The sequence below is a fragment of the Zonotrichia leucophrys genome, chromosome 2, assembly GCF_028769735.1.
Source record: "Zonotrichia leucophrys gambelii isolate GWCS_2022_RI chromosome 2, RI_Zleu_2.0, whole genome shotgun sequence".
Classification (NCBI taxonomy): domain Eukaryota; kingdom Metazoa; phylum Chordata; class Aves; order Passeriformes; family Passerellidae; genus Zonotrichia; species Zonotrichia leucophrys.
Window position 1 is genome coordinate 41,406,349 of NC_088171.1, and position 23,663 is coordinate 41,430,011.

Genomic DNA, 23,663 nt, shown 5'->3' on the forward strand with positions numbered 1-23,663 from the left:
CTGTAAGAAACATTAATGAGGAAAGAAGAGCTGTTACTTCGGTGAATAAATATAAGATATGAGCACTGAGAAATGCAGGGAAGGCATTTATGCAACTTCACAGCCATTGCTGTATTTTTTCAGAGCTCTGGTACTGAATTGCAGGAATTACTCTGCAGATCGACTCTTACCTATACTCACCCATTTTTCCATCAGAGTCTGAACAAACCCTGTCTTTCCGTATGTTCTGAGTCATCTTTATGCAGCTGATGATGTGTAGAAGGGGAAAGGGAAAGAAAGGATAGAAGATGCCAGGAAACCCCTTGTGGCTCAGAAACCCTCTGTATACAGCCTGCAAAGGAACTTCTAAATTGTGTCCTCCTTGTCTGCTGGCTATAGGGGCTGTTCCAGATGTGTTCGGAGCAGGGTAAGGTCTCAAGATCTGAGATGGGAGCATGGAAACCTGGGCTCTGTTTGGCAGCCAAAAGCTGTGGCATGGTCCTTCCCAGAGGTGCATGATGTTGTATCTATTTCTTTTTCTGCAGCAGCATTTCATCTGTTGGGTGTGGTAGGATGGGGGAACTGTAATGGTAAGTGGACCTCAGTGAAACATATAATGGCCTGATAACAGGTTGTTTCTATCATTGAAGGACTTCTTGCCTGGCAAGAACTCAATGGCCCATGGTTCACAAAAGGAATTTTAGTGGCAAGCCATTGCAAAAAAAATATTAGGCATATGAGGGATAACACAAATATTTAACACCAGCAGAATTAAGAGTATTAATGTACTTTTTTCCTAGGATTCCCTGTTATTTTCTTCTAAGAGAAATCCTTGTGAAAAAATATTTCTAAATATAGACATTTGTTTTTAAAAGTGTTAAAAACATCCAGTACTTTTAATAGTCTGTCTCTGTATTGTGTCAAATGCATCATCATGTTAACAGTGCAACTTATTTACTTACAAAAGATGTGATAGCAATCCCACTGACTGTGTGGCTGCCACCTCCTCATGTTTTTGAGCATTGTCCACATAAGACATGGGAAAAAATATTTCACATAAAATGTTCTGAATGGAAGGAAGAAGGGGGAAAAAAAAGAACCCACTGCAAAACAAGAGTGGGGACAAGCAGGCATCAATTACACTTTTTTTTGGTGGCAGATTTAAGACACAGATTGTTTTTTCTTTAATATGAAATCTAATTCTAAAACTGATTCCCACTAGGAGGTTTTTAGAGGACTGAAGTCTGATGGGTCAAATCACAGAAGATGTAGGATGATGATCTGTGTACAACATCTGGTAGCAAAGTGAAAAGTGTTCTGGGCATATTTACTCTCTGCTTGCATTTCTCATGCCATTTCCTAAGATGTTCCCACCTGTTATTAGCAACACCCAAATGAAAGTCCTTTTGCTGGGTAGGTCTTTTGTTTTCCCAAATGGGTTGTTTCTTACAGAAACTAAGTCTCAGCTCTATTTATCATGCTCTGCTAATTCTGTCAGGGCAAGTTAAGATTTTATAGCCAAAGAGTCAGAATTTAGGAAATACTGGAATTCTTCATGAGCCTGAATTTGGATCCTGTGTGAGCAGTCATTGGCATGTGGTCATTTAAACACTTGACTGGAATGTTGTGCTTTCCACAAGAGCCCAGGCTTTGCTGTTTTTAGGGATAGTTTGGTTCATTGTAACTAGGACTCAATCCTGCAGCTGTCCTCAGACCCACCTGGAAGACCTGCAGAATTTTGCTGCTGTCTTTCAGTGTCCTGTTGCGGAAGTTTTTCAAGTTTTCTTGGATCAAATTCCCCAAACCTGAGGCTTGAATTGAAGTTAGCCCTTTAGATCGACTATGTGTGACACTTTGTATCTGACATGGAGCCTAGATACTCTGTACCTGGATCAAGCAAGCTGCCCATTGGGATCTATGCCTTGATATGACTGATAGTCAGATGCCCTTCACCATTTTAAGATGAAAACAAGAAAAAAAAAGGAAGAAAAAAAATCAATTTGTTGTAACTATGGATACATATAATTTAAAACCTTACCCAGACCGACCTTTGATTATCTGATGGCAACTGATAGTGGCATTAATTGTGTAACTTTTATTCTCAGAGATTTTTAAAGACTTTTCAGTTTATTTAATTTCAAATGATTGAGAACCAGACTGCCCTTAAATTAGTGCTGCTTTTTCTTAGAGAGTCTTTCCTTAGTCTACAATGTAGATCTTCAAAGAAGCTGAGCAATAGGATATTCAGTATTTCTAATTCCTTTAATCCAGGGATATTGCATTAATGTAAATACTACTGCTGTTGAAATCTGTGAGGAACATTGTTGTTTAATAATGACTTTAGCAAATGAACTAAATTTGAGGTCAAAGCATAGCAAAGGAATAAAGTTCAGATGTCTCAGTTTTAGTAAATCCTTTTTGTGCAGTGGAATTTGATTATAGGATGTACCTGCACAAATCACTTAGTAGTCATTTGTTCTGTAAGTAAACTTGGAGAGCTTTTAGCATACATAATGCATGAGGTGAAGGAGTTTTGTACTGAGTAGTTCTTTCTTATAGCATTGGATATAAGAATACTGGATATTGGATACAATATTGTTATCAGACAGCCCTTATCTGTAGTTGTCCAACCACTCCCCCCACCTTGGTGTTACTTGCAGTGTTGGTGAGGGTGCAGTCCCTCCTGTCCTCCAGCTTGTTGTGACAGTGCCACATTGGAAGCCTTGCTAAAGTCAAGGGGAGCAACATCCCCTGATCTGTGGAGCTGCTTGTCCCAGCACAGAAGTTGAGCCAGGTGGCCAAGTGTAGGTTTTCCTTGCTCATCCCTGTGGATGCTCTTGTCCCTCACATGCTCAGACACAGCACCTATGAAGTTTTTCTCTTTAGTTAGGCTAGGTTTTGGCCAGCCTGATTATCCCCCAATCCTCCCTCTTCTGAAGAGTTGCTGTGGCCTTTCAGAAAGAAGAGAGAGCAGCCTCTGGGTGACCCCGGCTGGCTCCCTTACAGTTTGTGTTCAGTAACCCCTCCCTGGCTTCCTGGAGTAGTTTCTAACTTAATGCTCCTCTTCCTCAGCAGCACTTCTCGCCCCAGGCCCTACTGCTAGGGGAAGACAGCCAAGAGGACTGGCAGCAGACCTTGCCAGTGGAGACTAAGGCGAAGAAAGCACCAAATACTTCTGTCCTTTGTCACTTGTCCCCTGTCCTTTTGAGCAGTGGCCCATCTTTTCTTCCGTTTCCCTTCTGCTGCCAACACTCCTGTAGACAAGCTGGTATTCCTAACGAATTTATCTTTCTGCTCCAGCTGGTAACACTCTGTGTTATTATTACAAAAGTTGTAACACTTGCTAGAAGTATTGTAGTTGTCACTCTTCCCCATTCTGGTTTGGTCTTTCTAATGTAAATAATTTTTCATTTTAGACTTGAACCTTCTTTTTTTTCCACAACATTTTGTGCATATGAGCCTATGACAGAGGCATTAAGTGGTATTAAGACTTAGAATATTTATATGTATCTGATTTGAAATATAAACCTTATTATTACACCCCATAATTCTTCAAGCTTCTATTCTAAAGCACGGTACAATATTTATTAAGAAAATGTATTAAGGAGATTTTCTTTCTTCCTTTGCTTATCCTGATTTAACATTTGAAATTACTTCAAATACATATTCTTTCCAGAGGAAAAAAATACCGACTTAAAAAATAAATCATGCGTGAATGAAGAATATTAAAAGGTCAAAAAGCCAGAAAGCTAACAGAAGAGATTGGAGGCAATGCTGCAGTGCAGAAGGAAATTTAAGCTTTTGTTTATCAGGAAATATATTATTTGGATGAAAAACAATAAGTAGAGATGGTGACTTGTTTCAGGAATTTAACATATGTACCCTGTTACTCTGAATTCCTATTGCTTGCAACAGGAGTAGCTCATTATCCCAATTAGTGGTGCGTTGGTTTTACACGGATGCGTAACGAAGCAGCTGCGTCCCCACATTGCAGAGCCCCTCACCTCTGAGCGCAGGAGTTCAGCATCTTTGGATTGTCACTTCGCGTGGTATGGAAAAAGCACGTGGCACAGAGCCCAAAATGCTTTAGGCAGAGCATCTTCAGCTGAGTCTGTGTCTGTTAGCAAGACACTTGGCTCATTGTGCCACAACGTTTAGCAGAAAATAGTGATGATTTTGGGGAAATGAGAAAAAGCAAGTTGTTGCGTTGAAGGCAAATTTCTGCACTATGAGACATCCTAAGTATATCGGAAAAAAGCGAGCAGGTTGCCTTTAGCAAACTGAAAGTTAGTTTTGTGTGGATATTTTAATTGAGTCAACATTTCTGAGTGCATGAGTCAAATGACATTTGAAACTTTGGACAAGCACAGTGGCACAATCTGTTGTTGAAGAAATGGGAAAGGGTTGAGAAGTTGCCCCATAGTAAATGTAGAACTTTTAAATTTCTTCCCCCCTGCTCTGAAAACTGCTTAAAATCAGAGGTAGAGGAAACATTGAAGAAAAAAGTAGGAATTAGATGAGAAAGGAATTACTGGATAATATTGGATAGCAATTTTAAAGGTGATGGGTCCTTTGCACATCTGAGCAGCTGGTCAGGTGTATCTATATTCAGATTCACTGTTTTTGAAGCCAAATCGGCATTCTGAAATTAATTTTACTTTTCAAAAAAAGCTTTGCAGTTTTTGTTTGCTGTATAGGAAAAACATGCCAGAATCTCACTAGCTGCAAAAAACTTAGTTGACATTTTTCAGTGACTCTGAGTATTACAAAATGTCCATCATTCAGCAATCCTGTGGTTCCAGGACCTCAAGTCATGGCAACAAAGAGCATGCTGGGCATTAACTGCTGTGGCATCTACTCAGACAGGTGGCCAAATACCCCTGTGAATGGGCTGATCAATTAGCACCTTTGCCTCAGTCTGCATTTGGTGTGAATATTCACCCCTTGAATATAGGGTGTATCTTGAGAGTTTAGTGCTCAGGCTCCAATTCAACCTAAGGTACATATGACTTCTTTGTAAGAGTATGAGTGGAAGCAAAAGTATGGCAATATTTTGTTTCATAGATCCCAAAAGACACTGGTGTTGGGGTTTTGTACTCACTCTCAGCATGCTTAAGTAAGTTAATTCTCAAAATCAATAAAATCTACAGAAAACTGAGTTTTAAGGGAAAAAAAGTCTGTCAATAAATTGTATTTAATTCTGAAAATTCCAAAGATAGACTAAAGAAGTTCTCTAATTTTTGCATTAATTATTCAGTTTATTTAGTAGATTTTGCCTCAAGTGGATTTGATTGATGTCTGGAAGATGTTTTAATTGTAAGTTATATTAGATACTTGTTAAATCAAATAAAATTAAACAGCTTTTCCCATACTACCTCCCAAGTCTGACACATGAAATCTAAAGAAAATTGAGATTTGATAAGGTATCAGAATCCGCAGTAACAAAGTTGAGAGATCTTATTCATCTTCTGTAGCAAATAATTTAAAGCTCATAGTTGACATCCCAGAATGTTCCTGTCATATCTTGCTCACTTTGCCAGGTTCATAATGTTTTGTGTGCTCCTGGGATGCCAGTCATGTGATGCTCAAGCACATTTTGACCTGAAGGGGGTCTGGAATTCACCTCCCCACCAAATTAAGGCTTGTAGAGTACTATTCCTTCACTCTTTCCATGGTCTTAAACAGTATCTCAGGTCATGTGTAATGGTGACTTCATTATGAAGTTCTCTCTCTTACACAGTGGACTGGCTTTAAGAATGTAGAGGAGTATCTGGAATGGGACAGAGCAGTTCTTAGGGGTTTCACACCTGCAGTGAGCCCTACCCCAGCTTCCCTGTCTCCCTTAGCCTTTTTTTGGTACAGTATTCAGGGCTGTCAGAAGCATGAAGGTGCCTGGCACCACCTTTGCCAGCTATGTCCATCGACTGACACCTTAATTTTAACCTAGGCTTAAATTCTTACCCCCACTATATCAGCTTACTCCTAGGAAGGTTTTCTAGCTCTCTTATAAATGACATTACTTACACTGGTCTCACAAGGTTGGTTGTGTACTCTTCATCCTAAGTGAGGAATTATGTATGAACTGTAATGACTTGTGTGGGCAATTTTTTAAAAGCTGTTTTCTGTGATGAATGTGCTGGATGAGTTTGCACTGGAAGCAAAAATGTGGTGAGGTTTGTGATGGTTCATATCTTCTGTGGGCATCCTCTGGCATCCTGCCTAGGACCAGTGTGTTACTGTAGCTTGAGGGGTCTCAAAGAAAACATGAACTCTGGCTATTGTGAAATGCTCCTGGTTCTGTGGTGATGATGCCACGCTGCTGTGGAAAGGAAAAGCCTTTCCCAAACTGCGTTCCGTGGATTCTTTTGGCCACAAGACGGAAGGCACAACTCATCTTTATATATACTGGGTGGAGGGGGCAGAGCTTCCCCATGCACATCCAGAAAAGATCATTGTGGTAACATGGGGAGATGATGAGCAACATTCCTGGGGAGCTCTGCCATCCCTGAATCCTCCATCCCAACAGTGCTTATGTCAACAGTGGCAGATTTCCTGCTTAATTCTTCCATAAGAAAGATAAAATTAGGAAGCTTGGTTGGATCTTGAAAAACCTTTTTGGTTGGGCTTTTTTTATGCAGAATGAATACACATCTGCTTCTGATCTCTGCTCGCCAGATTCTCCACTGGAAAGGAAAGAGATGATATTGACATTTAGTTTTGTTCTGTGTTCTAAATTCAGGTTTATGTGGGGGGCTTTTTTTGTAGCCAGGTTCTCACAGCAGTGTTGATGCCAGGGTATGTGTGGACTGTGTGCAGAAAAGCAATGCAGTGCAGCACGTGCCTGCTGCATCTCATTTCCAAGATGCTTTTAGGCTGCCACATGTAAACAAATATCCAGAGAGTAAATTTAGTTTCTCAGAACCAAATATGTGTTTGTTCTTGCAAACATTTGGAAAGTTAAGTATCAGCCTTTTGGTCTGCATTTTTGTTCTTAACCTTCAAATGGACTAACAGGTCATTGAAGCCCCAAAACTGGATTTGTGGAAATCTAAGCACAAACAATAACTTCTTCTTGAGTTTATTTCCCCCCCTCCTTTTTTTTTTTTTTTAAACCACAGAGTTGTTGTATCACAAACAGTAATTGCCATCATATTTTGATCTGTTCTCTGAAATATTCTTATTAGAGGAATTGCAATGTTTTATTGTCCAGATTGCCCAGATTTAGTAATTTAAAGATCTAAAGTCTGTTCACATTTAGTCTCAGTGCATCAATTAAATATGAATGGATTGGATAATGAAGCAATAACAGTAATTTATGTCAAAGGATATAGGCTATTGTTTACGAGTTTGCCAAAGTGCCAAAATACTTTATCTATAGAAAGAATTCTTCTTCTCCCTTGTGAGGAAATAAATAATGCCTCAGGAATATTCTGTCATGGGAGCTTCCTGCCATGAAATAAATGGGAGGAGACAAGGCTGTGAAGGTTATTTTCCACTCTGGAAAATATTTATTTGATGACACAGCTCTTATTGCTAATTTTTGTATTTTTAATGCTAGGAACTGAATTTTGCCCGCCTGGCTGGACATAAGAAGCCCCAAGTTCAGAGAAGTCACCATGTTTTAGACCCAAACTACAGGTAGTCTGTGGATAAGCAGAAAAGTGCTTATGAGGGAGGAGTAGCTCCATCTGTGGTATAACAATATGTGGGCAGGGGAAGGTGAAGAGCTGGAGCTGGCAGCTCTGCAGCATCTATTACATGTATTCAGTGTCCAAAACCCAGGCAGGCAGCAATGGCCAGGGTATTCTGCATCTGAAAACAATGCTTCTGATTTCTGTGCCATTCTCGTCTTGGGCTGGTTTTTGCTGGAACCAGTTCGTCCTCAGGTGAGATCATCTTCAGACTCTCCAAATGAAATGCTCTCTAATCCCCTTTATTATTTTGACTTCATCATACTTCAAAATAAGCTACTTTACACCTGACCAATTAGCTTTTCAAATTTCCTGTTGATAATGGTGGTGTGCAGAGTATTTCAGTCGGTCTTACTGGAAATAGGAGATACTGTGATTAGTGAGAAGATTTTCAGGCTTCTAGTGTATGTCACCCTGGCTAATGACCGCTAAACTCTCAGTGCTTTTGAAGACAGTCAGAACAGTGAATTCCTGGAGCTTTTTCTTTGCTTTATTTGTTGGTTTTAATTCAGAAAACTATAAAATAAGACCTTCTTTGTGGGTAATGTTCAATAAAGAACTTCCTCTTCCTGTGGATGCCTCGATTTCTCTGTATTGTCTAGCTGTAAAATATTTATAAAATTCTAAAATCTGCACAGTCATGACTTGGAAGAGAATTATTTTGGAATAGAGAAAATTGAGCCAAATTTTGCTCGTGCTTTCATACTATAGATCTTGAATGCTTTGTGCTAGATTCAAGGGAATTGTAGGCCTCCGGAGTATTTAGCCTACTGATTTCAACAGCTTTGTCAATGAAGCAAAGATCTACAAGTATTTTATTGATCCATCAAATCCCACTTTCAGTCTGACTGTTGAATGACTACTGTGTCTGTTGGAGGACTAGGCCAGGGCTTTTTCTTAATTTCCGTTTTCCCTTAGTGAGGTTTTTTTTTTTCCTGTGTGAAGTGAAAGGGTAAGCAAAGCACAATTACACCTTTTTCCCATGTAATAAAGATATCACTTCGAAAAAAGTGAGTTCAGTGCATATTTTGCAGTCACAATAGTCCTGTGAACACATAATTCTAAGTTTGTTTTTAAATTAGAAAAATATTATTAATGAGAAAATAAATTTTATTGGTATTTTAGTATGTTAAATTATTTCATTCCTTCAGTTTAGATACAGAATAGCAAAATCATTGTATGCAGAAGTCATTTTTATCTGCAAAAGAATTAGGTTTAGTTATTAGGTTAGACTTTAATAACATTTTCCCCATCTTTAAGTAATATTGCAATCCTAGTATGTCTTTCATCCAGTAATCACAGAGCATTATATATGCCTTAGGAAGGTATAATGAAGAATCATTACAGATTAGTAAACTGAGATGTAAGGAACTTAAATTACTTGCTTGGAGTAGTGCAGTGATTTTGTGGTACAGAGAGTATAACCCAGCAGCTATCGCTTACTGGGCTTCTTGTATCCAGCAAATCACTTTTAAAGGCCTTGGAAGGAATTCAGAGAAATCAAAATCCTCTTGAGGTGTGTTCTGGTTTTCTTGATTGAAAGAACTGTGAGGGAATAGACTTTGAACTTTATTGTCAGTGTTCATCTTCTGAGTTTACTCACGTTTTCACATGCCATTCCTTTACAAATTGAAAATGCTGCCAAGAGGTGAGCTGGTGCTTCTACAGAAACAGTCTAGGAAGCCTTGCTACTGTGCAGAGGGGTTAGAAAACTCAGACTCTTTTACATCTGTTTATTTTCTCTTATATATGTAGAGAAGAATCCAAAAGAAGCTCTGTCTTCCAGGCCTTCATTGACCAGACGGGAGATAGGTAATAGTCATGGCTGGATTCTGCAAGAGCACTGAATACCCTACAGACTTGGGAAGAAAATTATAGCTGGAGTTCCCTTGGCTGCAGCCTTTCTAAAATGCATGAGGTGTAACCCACTTAGATGTTCATTTTTTATTCACTTTTCTGTTCCACCTGTCTATGGATGGGAAATACAGCTTACCTTCTGGTGCTATTCCTCACTGAGGAAGCAAACCAAAGGCAGGAGAGTTGATATTACTTTGACCTATGTTTCTTTTCCCCTGTATTTCCCTTACTGCTCTGCTTTCTCTTCAACTGTGATGATTGTCTTTTGCTTAACAGGAGATTTTCTGTTCGCTCAGCTCCAAAATCCCATCAACAGACTAAAAGTTGGTGGCATCCTCTCATCTTCTCTGTAATTGACTGGTAAGAACTCTCTAGCACACGAAAATTACTCCTTCGTACAGTAGGGTACAGAGAGAACTGTTTTCCTCATGTGAGCTGTAAAGTGGTATTTGCACAATTTATTTGTATTTACTTTGTCTTATTTTATTTTTCTCAATTGGGAGAGAAGGGAATTGTGTTGTAATTGGGCACTTAGATGAATCTAGCAGCTGGAAAACACTCCATTCAGAGTGAAATGGATAGTGTATGTTCACAATTGCTTAAATAACACATGTTTTAATGTAGGACTGTGTGTTGTACTCATTTTTTCATATAAAATATGGACTATGATAGGAAAAGTCAACATATCGGTGTTAATAGGGAATCTTTCCAAGACCTCCCTTTCAAGTGGATAAAAGAGTACAAATCTGGGATAGCCAAAGGTGACTACAAACAAATTGGCCAGCCCATTAGCATAGCTGTCCAGCTGCATCCTAGGCTCTGAGGCCACTCCAAAACCACAAGCCCGACCGCCTCAGAAGCCTGCCAAGGAGCCAGCTGCTGCTAATAAAGCAGACTCTACAACTTGGCATCTGGGGCCTGTGATTCCCATCCAAAAGGAATTGTATGTGAAAAATATTTGAAATTTGTCCTTTTAAGTAGTGTTTTGCTTTGGAAAGAAAATACTTTAGTCTAAGCTTGCAACTAGTGAAAAACTACCTAAGAGTACTTGGTTGCCGTGGAAAGATAAATACTGTTCTTGTGTAAGGAGGTTGGATGTTAGAAGGAGGAGCATGGTTCATTTAATATCTGAGGGGCTTCTGGTTCAACATTTCTGGGTTATTTGCTTAGAAAGACCAAGGTGTATCTCATTATTCATGCTTAGCTGTGTGCAGTTTCATGGGACACTGTCTCAAAGAATTGAACTGTAGGGTTTAAGCAGAAGGGTGCATTCCTGAGAATGGATAAGAATTAGCCCATTAATTTTTTCACTTTTAAATAATGAAAAAGGAGAAATTTTATTCATTTTTCAAAGATGAAAACAAATCCTATTAGCCATCCATGCTAAATTAATAAGCTGCTTGGAATGATCTACAAACCAGTTCATTCCCCACACACTCTCCACTGAATAATGAAGCATGAGAATTGAAAAATGAGTTGGTTGCATTGGTTATGTGAAAAATTAATGGCAAAACCAGCTCTGAATTCCAGCTCTCTCTTGAAGTGAAACATTTAAATTTTGCCTTTTTGTTTTGTTTTTTTTTTTTTTTTTTTTCTCCTAGAGGTGTAGGTCCTGTACTTGGTTGTTGTGGCACAACCTCTTTTGCAGGTTTCTACAGCTGGTGTCAGGGTGTTTCGAACCAGTCTTGACAGTGGCGCACCTTCTGGCTCTTGAGGCAGAGAAGTTAGGTGCTTTTCCCCCAGCCACGGAGGGGTCCGACATCAGAACAAGGCACAGATTTCCTGCTACCAGGTGTGCAGGTGGCTCCCCAGACAGTGCCCACTTTGGCATCATCCAGGATCCTATACCTAGTAGTCCATATCTGGGATCATCATTAGGTTGCCAATCATTTCTTTCACTCCAGTTATTACTTGGAGATTACCAAACCAGATCCTTTGCTCATTTAGAGGCACAGTGCATACTTCTGCCATCAGTCATACACTCAGCAGCTCAGGAAACAAGAACGGGAAGCTTTCTTCTGACCTGAGGCTTTTAGTCTGGCAACCAGTCAGAAGATGTCATCAGCCTCAGTACAGGCAATTTTGTAATCTTTCTGCAGATGGTATTCTGGGGTATTGGATATGCATGGAAATTACTGTGGGCTGCTGTGGCTGAGATTTATTAGTGAAGAGGGTTTGGAGTGTAGCAGTGTTTGCTGGGCTGAGAAGATCAGCATCCCCTAAAGTGCAGTGTGGCTGCCTCTCTGCCCATCCTTAAAGCATCTCTGAGGATACTGCTGGGAACCCAGGCATCCATGTGTGCCTGTTGTCTGAGCAGTTCTTACTTGAGGAACAGCCTGTCATATGCCCTCATTCTTTGTATACTGAGGACTTTTTTCTTTTTTTTTTAATAGCTGTGGCCTCAAAATTGGTGTAAATGTATTTTGTGTTTGCTTCCACATCCCCTTTCAGCTGGCTGAGAGGGATAAAATGTCTTAAGCTTAAATTAGAATTAGGCCCCCAGTGTTTTCCTCTGTGTGAGGATAAAGATCTTATAATAGAATGAAAATTGCTCTTTGTATTTCAAAGGTAAATTTCCACTTTTTTTTTTTTCTTGCATATTAGGTTGGTGTGAGGATAGGACATTTACTCATTATCCCCTGCTAAGACATACATAATAGTAACAATTAATAATTAAAGTACATAGCACTTCATTGGCTTATGGGAAGATATTTCACCGCTTTACGTCATTTACGTGCATTCAGTGTGCATGGTAATCTGGGAGGCATAGGGCAAAGCGGAAAAAATGTAACCTCGATCTCTGTTGTCTTTTTATTTAACCTTAGCAATGCTCAAAATGTGCAAGATTACCATGGGATATTTCCTGAGCTTTTGATATATTAAAGCCCAATGTGTTATACACAGTCATACCTGTTTCTTCCATGGCCATGCAGTACACAGAGATTAAAATATGCTTTCAGATAGGATTTGATAATATATCTGAATAGGTGCCTACGTATTTAATATAGGTTAGTGTTGCCTGTAGTGTTATCCAGCTGGGCCACAGCCATGGCATAGAGCTGATTTCCAAGATGTGTCCCCGGTGTTGGAGCTCAGTTGAGGTGGTGCCTGTGCTGGTGCTCAAGGCTGCTGCTTCAGCTCTCTATTTCTGGGAATGACATTGAAGCCTGAGTGGGTGGGGATTACCCAGTGATAAAATGTGTGTGCAGAGAAATATGATCCCTATGCATTAAGTGCTTTTGATTGTCAGCAAAAGTATCTGTGCAGAGACTTGGGGAAGGGAGCTCATTGCCCTTTCTCTTTTACTGGAGATGAGAGTGAATGTCATTACTTGATAGCATGGTGATCACACTAAAAAACAGTATTTTTTCTTTCAATGGCTCCTACTTGAGTCACATTACAACCAGGTGAGATTGCTGAGGAATTCTGATGTCTTGACACTTGGAGCTATGTTCCCTCTCTCCTGGTTCAAATGGGAGAAACTGGGAAGATGGAAGGAGGAGGCCAGGAGGAAAGGCATCAGTGCAAGTGTGGTGTTTCATTTCATTGAAACATCTGATCATCACCTGTCATTGATGCCCCCCTTATAGTCTCCAACTTTTTTTCCTGCTAAGTAAGGGACTATTTCCTGCTAACAAAGGGACTTCTTTGAAACAGTTTAGAGCTGCTAATTTAGAAACATCCATCTACCAAGACTGTGATTTAGTGTATGCATAATTATAAGCGCTAAAGTGGAGCCACTGACATTAAAGGGGCAGTTGATTAGCATGATCAGAATTACTCACAGACTTAAATATTTTCTCTGTCCAAGGCCTAAAAGTAGAAGAAGCATATTAGAAGTCACTAAAGTGTCATTTCTGCTGTAATGAAAATTGCAGATGTTTTGCTTTTATTAGCCCATTAGCATAGCATGGTTAACTTAGCATTGGTCCAACATTTACCTGCTGTTGTCACTACACATAAAGCTAGCAGAGGGTGCTGGTTGCCTTGTGGAAATGGCATTTTCTCCCTCTCAGCAGGCAGTTACATTCCAGGAGCTCTGACTCCCGTTCCCCTGGCTGCCCCTCTGGACCTTGGTCCTCAGGATACTCCAGCTCCTGCAAGTTCTTCCCTAGATTTCAGCTTTTCTGCATAGGTCACAATGGTGATAGGATGGTCTTCTCTTTCCAATCACTCTTTTGTTCTCCTGACAAGCACCCTGTGCTGTGAGTAAATACTCCAGTGGTCAGAGAGCCAGGGATGGTTGCAGCAATTGAAATTCTCTGTTGTTGCCTCAGATCAGAGATGTTAAGGTAATTTTTCTAGCATGTGGGTGTCTTTTTTCACAGCATGTATTTACCAGGGAGTTAGGGGAGGACACTGTTTTTTCCCTGTGAGAATGCCTCCCTTCTTAAGCAATATTTCCCAGTTGCTGTGTGTGGTTTGTGGTTGTTCAGAAGTGGGTATGATTTTGAGAGCAGAAGGTCTTGGCCTGATCGTCTTTTCCAAACCCTGTTTCTCTATTGCGAAAGACATCCGTAACAACAGAGTGTTTTCAGGCTGCTTTGGAATTTTTCTCCTCTCCCAGCCTAGCCAGCCCTCTGCCACCTGACTGTGCGTGTACTGGGTGCTCCTCATGTTTAGAAAAGACTAACTCGGCTTCTGGCACCAGCTTCTGTACCTTTGGCTAGATACTCTTATTTGTGTTTTAGCATACTCTTAGAGCAGATTGTGTTTAATTTCTTTCCGTAGTGCTAGTTACTCCTTGAGTATCTGTCATTTCAGAGCTTTGTTTTGTGATCTAGCTACTTTAATTCCAAATTAAAGAGTATAGTAGAATGATGCATTTCATAGCTATGGCATTTGCAAGGCATTGCTGGCTTGGAGTGGGCGCAGGTGCCATAGGAGTGGGCAGCTGGAAGTGGTCAGGGAGGGCAGGACAAGCATAGCACAGTTCTGGATTTACCCAGGTAACGCACACAATTCTGCCGCGCTATTTTGCCTTTTCCAGTAACAGCCTTTTTGTTTTGCTCTGTTTGCAGCAGTCCTATGCACCAGCTCCCCACCCCATGGCTCCTCCCAGCCCCAGCACAAACAGCAGCAACAACAGCAGCAACAACAGCAGCGGAGAGCAGTTGAGTAAAACCAACCTGTACATTCGAGGCCTTCCACCCGGCACCACCGACCAGGACCTTATCAAGCTGTGCCAGCCGTAAGTGCCCTTCCCATACTCGCTGTATTCTGTAGGAAGATGTCAGAGCTGGCCTTCCTGCTTACACTTGTGTGGCCCCTAAAAGGCATCAGAAGCCTTCTGTACTTGAAGGTTGACTGGTTTTCCTTTAGTTTGAATGGCTAATTAATGCCCGCTAAAAACCTTCAGGTAAAGAGTTTAGGGGAAGAGAGCTGAGGGCCTCTACATTGACTTTTGTTTGCTCTAATGTGGTTGATTTCTTGTGTTAAAAGAAGAATGTGCATGGCAGGAAAACCTCCCTAATGACAGATTTTATAGTTATAATGATCTGTGAATCACAACCCAGTGCACAACACAACATGGGTGTTCCTCCCTCAATCATTTATCACATTTTATGATTGCTGTGTCACATTGCTGGGCTCAAAGACTGAGAAGTATGAAACCCACTGAAGGTGGCCTTGTAGCCATGTAATTAACATCTAATTAACTGCAGTGCCACTGAAAAATGATGCTGTAGAAAGTGGCACCTTCTACCTCCCTGATTATCTTGAGAGTCATATTTGCAGACTGTACTGATAAAGATTGGTTTTATTGTGTTTTATTTCTGTTGAAACCAAAGAGGTGGCATAAAGGAGCTTTTTGCTCCTCACGTATCGTCAAAAGAACTACTTCCTAAAACGTTGCACTCTTCTACCCTTCTTCTCTTGACTAAATGTAGTGGATAATATGGAATGACAACCTGATTGGAATTCCAAAGTCTTGATTATTATTGTTGACATATGGAAGGGGAATAATCCAATTTGAGATTCCAGCCAGAGATCACCATGGTGGAACTTAGCATAACATTTTTTTTTTTGCATTGGAATAAGCACAAGGAGAAATTTGAAAAATAAAAGTCCACTCTTGTTATGATGCAGAACTGCAGTAGTTTTGCCATAGAGTCATCTATTCCAAAAGACAAGATCATCTCTGTATTTTGTAATCAAAAAATCAGCCTTTCAAAGAGATATCAATAAATGAAATCTGGTAAAGTAAGGAACAGTCTGGGGCTGATCTACAGACCTGAATCCAAATGACTGTTGTTTTGAAGCTTGCAATAGGAGTAGCAATTCAGTGGGCTTCTACAATTTTGACATTCTGCCTTTCCTGATTTTGATTTAAAATCCTGAAAGACTTCCCTGAGTACTCTTTATGAGGGCATGACTGGCCAGGACTGGAGCTAGCAGCCTCACTGAAGTGATACCTGAACTTGAGTGAGCTTGAAACTCTTCCCTGTGACTTTCTGCCATTAAAGCTTCTGTGGGTAGAACTGACTCACTGCTCACAGGAGAATAGCCTGCTGGTGATGTTTTGTATTTCATGCAAGCTGAAATGTGAATGTACCTGTCCAACATTTGTACAAACTACATTCACTGACACTTTCCACACGTGACAGTCACAGATAATCCCGGTTCAAGGGCGAGATCCTCAATAGGTATAAATTGACTGTAGTCTACTGATGTTCAAAAGGATGGTTTGCTTTCAAAAAGCTGTTTTGCGATACATCTTTTTGCAGTCTGACCCTTCTCCAGTTCACATAAACCCTTTCAGCTGTTCAGAACTGAACCAGCTATTCCTAAAGGAGTCTCAAGCTTTGGGGCTTTAGTGCTGCAGTTGTGGTGTGGGCTGTGGTGTGAGCAGTGATGCTTGAATCGTGAAGTTCAGGCAGTGTGTCCCTAACCCTTGTCTGCGTATGGGAAGTGCAAATCCAGTATCTCAGAGCTTCCTTTTAGCGCTGTGGCAACTTTTTTAATGTGCTCCACTAAACTTAATCTGATACAAGATTAGAGGGCTTTGTCTTGCTGTCAGGAGGTTCCTGTGTGAACAGATGCTCTTTAAGGAAAATGCTGACACTCATTTTGCTGATTTTTCTATCTTTTGGCTGAACGTCAGTAAGGAGAAACCAGATAGTTCTTCTGACTCTTTTTTTTCAGAAAATTAAAAGAATTTATTGAGGCAGAAGAGAAAGACAACGTAGGGAAACTTAAACATATGAAAATACAAGAATTTGTACTGGCCACTGTGGTGGTGCCTTCCCCCCCACTGCTCTCCAGGCTGTAGTGTGATCTGAGAAATGCTTAAATCTGACTTTTGCTCATACTCTTGCCAGTGATGTTTTAAGCAATCTCAGACACTCTTGCTCACGACAGCAATATGTAGATTTTAAGTAATATATTGTAAGATATTTTCTTTACCTTTGCAGGTGGTTACACAGTAGAAGTAGATAAAGGTCCAAAGCTCCTATCTCTTCACCTGTCCCCACTCCCAAAAAAAACCCTCAAACCCAACCCTTCTCCCCAAAAACCCCACTAAAACCAAACCAAACAGTCTGCTGCTATATGAACAAAAAGGATTTTTCTGCTCAGAAATGTTGTCCTCTGTAGAGTTCTTTTGTAGCTTACATGGCTGGGGCTTCACCAGGCATTAAAGTCTTCATGTGAACAGGTATTTACAAATGAGCAGAAGGTGCTGGCTCCTAGGCTTCCTGCATAGCCTAATATTAGCATTGTTTGCTGCAAGATGTGAAGTAAAAACCTTAGTTTCAATCTATGAGCCATGTTATTATTTTGTAGTACAATATTTTTGAAGAGCTGTATTTAAGGGAAGTGTTCACCAAAGCTGGCTTATGTCCAGCCCACTGGCTCCCATAGGCTAGCTGCCAGTGCCTAAAATGAGCCCTTCTGAACCCATTTCCTCTGCTCTAGCATGGGACAAGGCTGCTAGCAGTACAACTATCATTTCTAATGTCTCACATTTGGCAGGCTGAAGAATAATGTTCTAAACCCGCAATATTTCCCTGTCAGAAGTACAGGAAATGCTGTAAACACTTATGTTTATGTACATTATCATAGCCCATCCCATTTTTGGGTTTAGTCCCATATGGAGGCCACCCTTCAAGTCATGTGTAAAGTTTTTAATTTAATTTCATTTTGTGAGGTGCATTAAGAAAGCGAAACCCCTTTAATCAGAATTGTAAAGTATGGGGCTGTTTTGATGAATCCTGCCTTCTTTTCTGTCTTTCTGCTGTGTGTTTTTGTTGGTGTGCATTGCACACTAAACAGAAAACAGCAGACTGGAGTACCATTGATGCTTGAAGTGCAGAGTCCATTACACGTGATGTGAGACATTTCTGACAAATGTTCCGACACTATCAAACCTTTTATCAATTTGAGAGTAACCTTGTCACAGTAATCTGTCAAACTGTTCATATAACTAAAGAAAAACAAGTCATCATAGGCTGTACAGTAGCTGAGTAAATGAAAAAAAAATTGCTACTGGAAGATTTTTCTTTTTGTGTGGTTCTGATCCTCAATAGTTGGTTTAACATGTGTCCAGCAGAATTTCATCAAATTCGCTTTTGCAGCAGGGAGCTGTTAGGTTGCACTGTATCTTTTGGGACTCTATACAATAACTCTTTCAAAGGTTACTTCAAAAAAGAGTAAAAGTGTTAAAGCAACCAAGTATCTGTTATTCTTTTGTATGGATAATCTTCTGGATTTTCATAAACACTGAGTAAAGGAACTGCCAAAAATGGACCTTGGCCTCTCTTAACCTTTTCTGAGATTCTTATAAAAGAAGCTTTATACTTATCTGTGATTACATTGATATCAGAACTTATTAGTCTAAAACTTAAATACTTACTTCATAATGTTAATAGTAAGTATCACATAGTTCTTATTTATTTCTCAGAGGTACATACTCTCTGTTGGTGCAGTGGTATACACCATTGTATGTGTATCTAGCATTAAATGTGTGTCCAGTAAAAATACATTTTTCATCAAAAGGGAAGATAATCAGCCTTAAAATGTAACATTATAGACAGGAAAATTTGCAGGGTGTGTCATTTTATAAGCAAAATATAAATTATTATCTTTGAAATAGTCATAATCTGTCACTTTAATTTTCATGCCTTGCCTTATATTTCACCCAGAAGAATTCTAAGATCTTCTTAAAAACATACACAGATGAATTAGTGCCTTATTATTATACTAGACTCATCCTGTTCTTCCTAACTGCATCCTGGTGAAGATAAGTTCAAAGAAATCTGACACACAGACTAAATATCTGAGGTTTATTATTTAAAAATATATTTAATTTAAAGAAGTCAGTCTGCTTCTCAAGATTTTAATTTTTCTGTTTGTTCTTATATTTTTGTACTGAAGAAGATTTAGGCCCAAAATTTTTTAAAAGATAAGATTTGCAGAGGGGAAAGAAAATTTGGGAAAAGAGTTGTTTTATATCTCTTCTTCCCCCCCTCAAGTAATTTTGAAAAGTTGGCTTAAAGTTCCAGCATTTGGCTAAAACCTAAGCCTTCCTCATTGCACAGTTAAGATGTTGACATGTATTCAAAAGATGACCTCTGTCCATCTTGATTCAGTCAACTTGAGTTCTTTGTGTTCCAGGGTAAAATTAAAGGGCCTATTTAATTAATGAAAGCAACAGCAACAATAGAAATTACTAGAGAGAGTAAGTCTGTCTAGAAATATCTAAAGAGGGTAAGACTGTATGCTGCTCAGACTAACTCTTGAGGAAGATAGGACAGAATTCTCTGACGTTTTCCAGGTATAGGAAATCCCTGCTGCATGATTTCCATGAGTATTGCTTTCTTTAAATAACTTCTAGATTGATACTTTTGAGCAGATTCTTCAATGTTTTGGGTTAGTGGGGTTGGTTGTTTTAATGGTTTAGGTTTTTTTTTAATTTCTCTTTTGTCTGAAGGTATCCTGATTGACTCCTTGACAATTCATTAAGAGCAAGATTTTAGCCTCTTGGTTAATTTTGAATGTCCTTGGTTTTGTCTCGTGGAATGCCTGAATAAATATTCAGGCTGTCACTGTTTAGATTCTACTAAAGGGTTAGTCCCAAGGCTAATGTGACTGAGGTTATCAATTGAAAACTCACACATTAATTTACCTAAATTCTAGACTATTTTTGAAATGAACTGTGTGTATTCCTTTTGCCCTCATAGAAAAAGGTTGAGTTCATTGAGGTTTCAGAGGCGTTCAAGGTGCCTTTCAGGATAGGTTGTCTTGTTAATAGCTGTAACAAATGCAACATTTCCATTAGACCAAGCCTTATAGCAAGTTCATAATGGTCATTTCTGCCATGTGTTAAGGCAGCCAGAGGTACACATTCCTGACTATTTTATTTTATTTTTATTTTGTTTAAATAACAATACTATATTATATTATTATTATATTATTATATTTATTATATTATATGAAAACTGATGGAATAAAGGTGTGGGGAAAGTAAATTCTCTTACTTTCCATTTTCTTACTGCATTAACAAGTTAAATAAAAATAATTGAAAATACTCTGAACTATAGATAAAATAAAGGCTAACCAAAATACAATTTCCATAGTGAGCTCAGAACCAAAATACCAAAACAATCTCAGCAGTAAATCTGTTCCACAATGAAGTCAGACAAATTTGTACCCAGTGTAAACCAATGTTCTCATCCCGACCCTTGTGAAAACAAAACCCAAACTATTTGAGACTTACAGACTTACAGAGCATTAGGCTGTGTCTGCTCCTCAATTTTTAAGAAGTAACCTTTGGAGTGGTAAAGGAATTTACTGCATTCTCTAACATTCTCTATGTTAAAGCAATGTGCACTCTGTCTTCCATATTAATTCAAACAGAATCCCAACCTCCGTCTCTCCTGTAATTAATATCAGCTGACACCATTGCTCTGTGATAGAGCAGAGACTGAGAGGGCATGAAGGTGAGAGCACTCATTCAGTGGGATTAGCTCATATAGGAACCATGTGGCATCACAGGGAATAGTTCCTGCTTAAAGTCTTGGTGGATATTTTGGTTCAGTGTATCTGGTAATATGAGATCTGGGAATGGCTATGAAATCTGCTGAAGAGATCAGTCTTCATGGGGGCTAAAGAAATGCCCGCCTCGAAGGGGAAGAAAAGAAAAAAACCCCAAACCTCCTCCTTTCCCCTCCCCTGGATTTTCTTTGTAATTCCAAGTAAAATCAGGAAAGCAAAGTCAGTCCTAAGAATGGTGCACTGCTGGACCAAGCAGCCTGGTGGACTAATGTGCAAGAAAGCAAGGAGGGAGCTACATGAGTGTATTCCTCTCATTTGTAAATGTTTGTGTTTGCAGACCAGAGAAAAACACACTGATGCATTACACTGAAGAAATATGCATTCTTCTCAAGTTCTTTATATCATGGACTTTTCCTAAAAGTTTATTGAGAGGGCAGGAAGGGGAAGGAAGAGTAATTTTTTAAGTGAAAAAGCTTTTGATCAGGAGCCAAATGGTGAATGCTAAGGGTGCATAATGTAGGCATAAAAGCAGAGAAAACTGATACTGTGGACATGTTTTGTTAATTCTTGCACTGAAGACATCTTTACAGTGATGATGCTTATCAGCGCTGTGGGAAACATTGTGGAACTCTTTAGGTCTGAAGTGATTCAAGGCAGTGACCTTGTATTTCCTTTGAATGACATCTTCGTTTCCAAAATCAGTTGTTTTGCAATTTTGCAGTCAGTTATATTAATATTATATTTTTGCAGTGTGTAAATATGGACATGGATGTGTACAGATTTTTTCTCCTTTACCTGATGTAGCTGAAAAATTATTTGTACACTCATTGCCATTGAAATAATACCCAAATGTCTTCTATTGTTAGAAACAAACATTAAAGCTGCCTCAGTAGGCCACGAACCAATCCTCTTCTTACCTTGCCTCTTTCATCAGGGAAAACAAAACTTTAGGTCAGCAAATGCCCAGAGCACTACAGAGAGCTCCATCTGGGATGTGAACGTTCCCATTGTCAGGAAGAAAGGCAGAAAAATAGTCTGCGTAAAGTAATAAATGAGCACCTGCACTCTCCTCTGTTTTGAATGCGCCTGTCTTTTCACTGGTGTGTGACAGAGTGTCAGTGAGAGTTTCTCTTCTCCTTTCAAGTTGGATGAACCTGATTTAATGGAAGATATGGGAGGAGGAGAGCATTTTCAGACACTGCTGCTGAAAATATTTCTTTTGATGAATTTTAATTAAAGTCCTTGTGGAATAAAAAAGAAAGAAAAAAAAAACCACACAAAAACCCAACAAAAAACCACCCCACAGCTAAAAAGAGAACTCAGAAATATTGAGTTTTCTGTAGCAATGTGAAGGGCATGACCATAACAGTCACTTGTTCTGCTGACTGTGCAGGAGGGATGTTGAGATAGGAGGGCAACACAGTTAATGAGCTTCTTCTAACCTGTGCTGAAATATGTTTCCAGTCTTTCCTTGTCCTCCTTCTTTCTCCACTTCTCCAGCATATTTTTTGTGCAGCCAGTCAGCTGTGGCATCACCATCCATTCACGAGGCTATTCGTGTCTCCATTTGAGTCTGAAAGTGCTCATGGCCGGAAACTGTCCAAAGGACAGACAGGCTTTCCACCATGTGGGACATGTCTGTTTTTGTAATGTGGATGTTCTCTGTGAAAGGGCTTTCATAGCCATGGGTCTCTCAACAGTCTGAATTTTTCAGCCCCTTAAGGTGTCTTGTAAAACTCTGATGTTTGGTTTCTGTTTTCCAGTGAGGGGGCTGGCTGAAATGCTGTTGGTTTGATAAAGGTTGCTTCACTGCTGTCCTTTAAGTCATAGCAGTGTTTTGTTGGGTTTTTTTTTTTTTTTAGTGGAAGTTCTGGTTATCTTTATTTCTTCTGTTTTGAAGCTTATCCATGTGTTTTAGATTTGTCTGCATTTTTGGTGTTTGTTCTCCTAAATTCCATGGTGTCAGGTTCAGTGTGTCTTTCTGATCTCATATCCTTTGAGAGCTGATGGCAGCAGTGGGAGAGCAGAGCCAGTTGCTGTCTTGCATGTGTGGAGAGTGGAGACAGGAGTTCTGTGACTGGCATGTGGTTTATACTCCTTAGGAGCCACCAGCTTTTGAGAGGAGATGGAGACATGCTGTTCACACTCTGACATTTGTGTAGCAGAAATGTTTCTTTAACCTTTTCCTTGAAGGTATGACGCAGATACTGTTCTGCTCTGTTTGAGAACTACATTGTCCTAAAGCTTTGCTGAAGGAAAACAATACCAGCTATGCTTAACGACCCCGCTCCCCAAACCAAGAATAACCTGGGTACTGCTTCCAGCTAATGGCAAAAACCTTAGTGCATGCCTGCAATTTCTATGTGAGGGGAAGTGGCAGGCCAACTTTGGTGGCAAAGCTATTGAATATTATCAGCACGAGAACAAAAATGTCATTGTGTTCAACCGCTAGACTTTCTCATACCATTCCAAACAAGCATCGACAAGAGCTCTGTGCTATGTAGCATGCAATGTCCTTCATTCCAAGTATTTGGTAACTTCCCAGAATTATTTGTATGACAAGTGTTACTACTAGATTTGTGTTAAAAACTGAAAAGGCTTTAATTTGTTTTAAAGATGTTCACCAGAGGAGGAATTTCTTAGAATTGTTGCAGCTATGTCAGAGGTTTTTCTATTTGCCTCATTATAAACAGAGACAGGAACAACAGAATGTTTTCAGCCTAATTTTTAAAAGATGTTGAACTGACAGAGATCTAAAAAGGTTTTCTTTGTCTTGGGCATGTATTTTCTGTGTCCCCATCAGGAACTCTAGGGAATGTGGAGACAACTAGATTCTGGTTCTCTTGGAAGGTATCTAGTCACACTCTGGGGGCAACCCTGAATAAAACAAGGAAGGCAATAGCAATGTGGAATTATAGGACCTAGTCTGAAATAAGATTTCTGCCAACAGACACCCAAGTCCATGGAAGCTTCATGGAAGCACAGCAGTCTGTTCAAATAGCAGTTATTGCAGGATCACAGGCATGTTATTGTTTCAGTGTGATGCAGGTAATAAGTGAAGCATTTATGGCTATTACTGCCTGGTGATCACATAAAAAAAAAGAAAACAGACATACTTTCCTTACTTCAGTTTCCCAGTTGAGC

The 23,663-nt window shown here is 39.6% G+C and overlaps 1 protein-coding gene across 16 annotated transcripts in view; it reads left to right on the forward strand.

The window, feature by feature from the left end:
- The window catches only part of RBMS3 (RNA binding motif single stranded interacting protein 3), a 707,668-nt gene that overhangs the window by 342,896 nt on the left and 341,109 nt on the right, over positions 1-23,663 (forward strand). For 13 of the 16 annotated variants that reach the window (XM_064704688.1, XM_064704693.1, XM_064704687.1 and 10 more), the window contains one exon: positions 14,549-14,718. In XM_064704688.1, coding sequence (XP_064560758.1) covers positions 14,549-14,718 — 170 coding nt within the window. The remainder of the gene's footprint in view (positions 1-14,548; positions 14,719-23,663) is intronic. The other 3 variants (XM_064704689.1, XM_064704700.1, XM_064704703.1) reach the window with 1 other exon arrangement.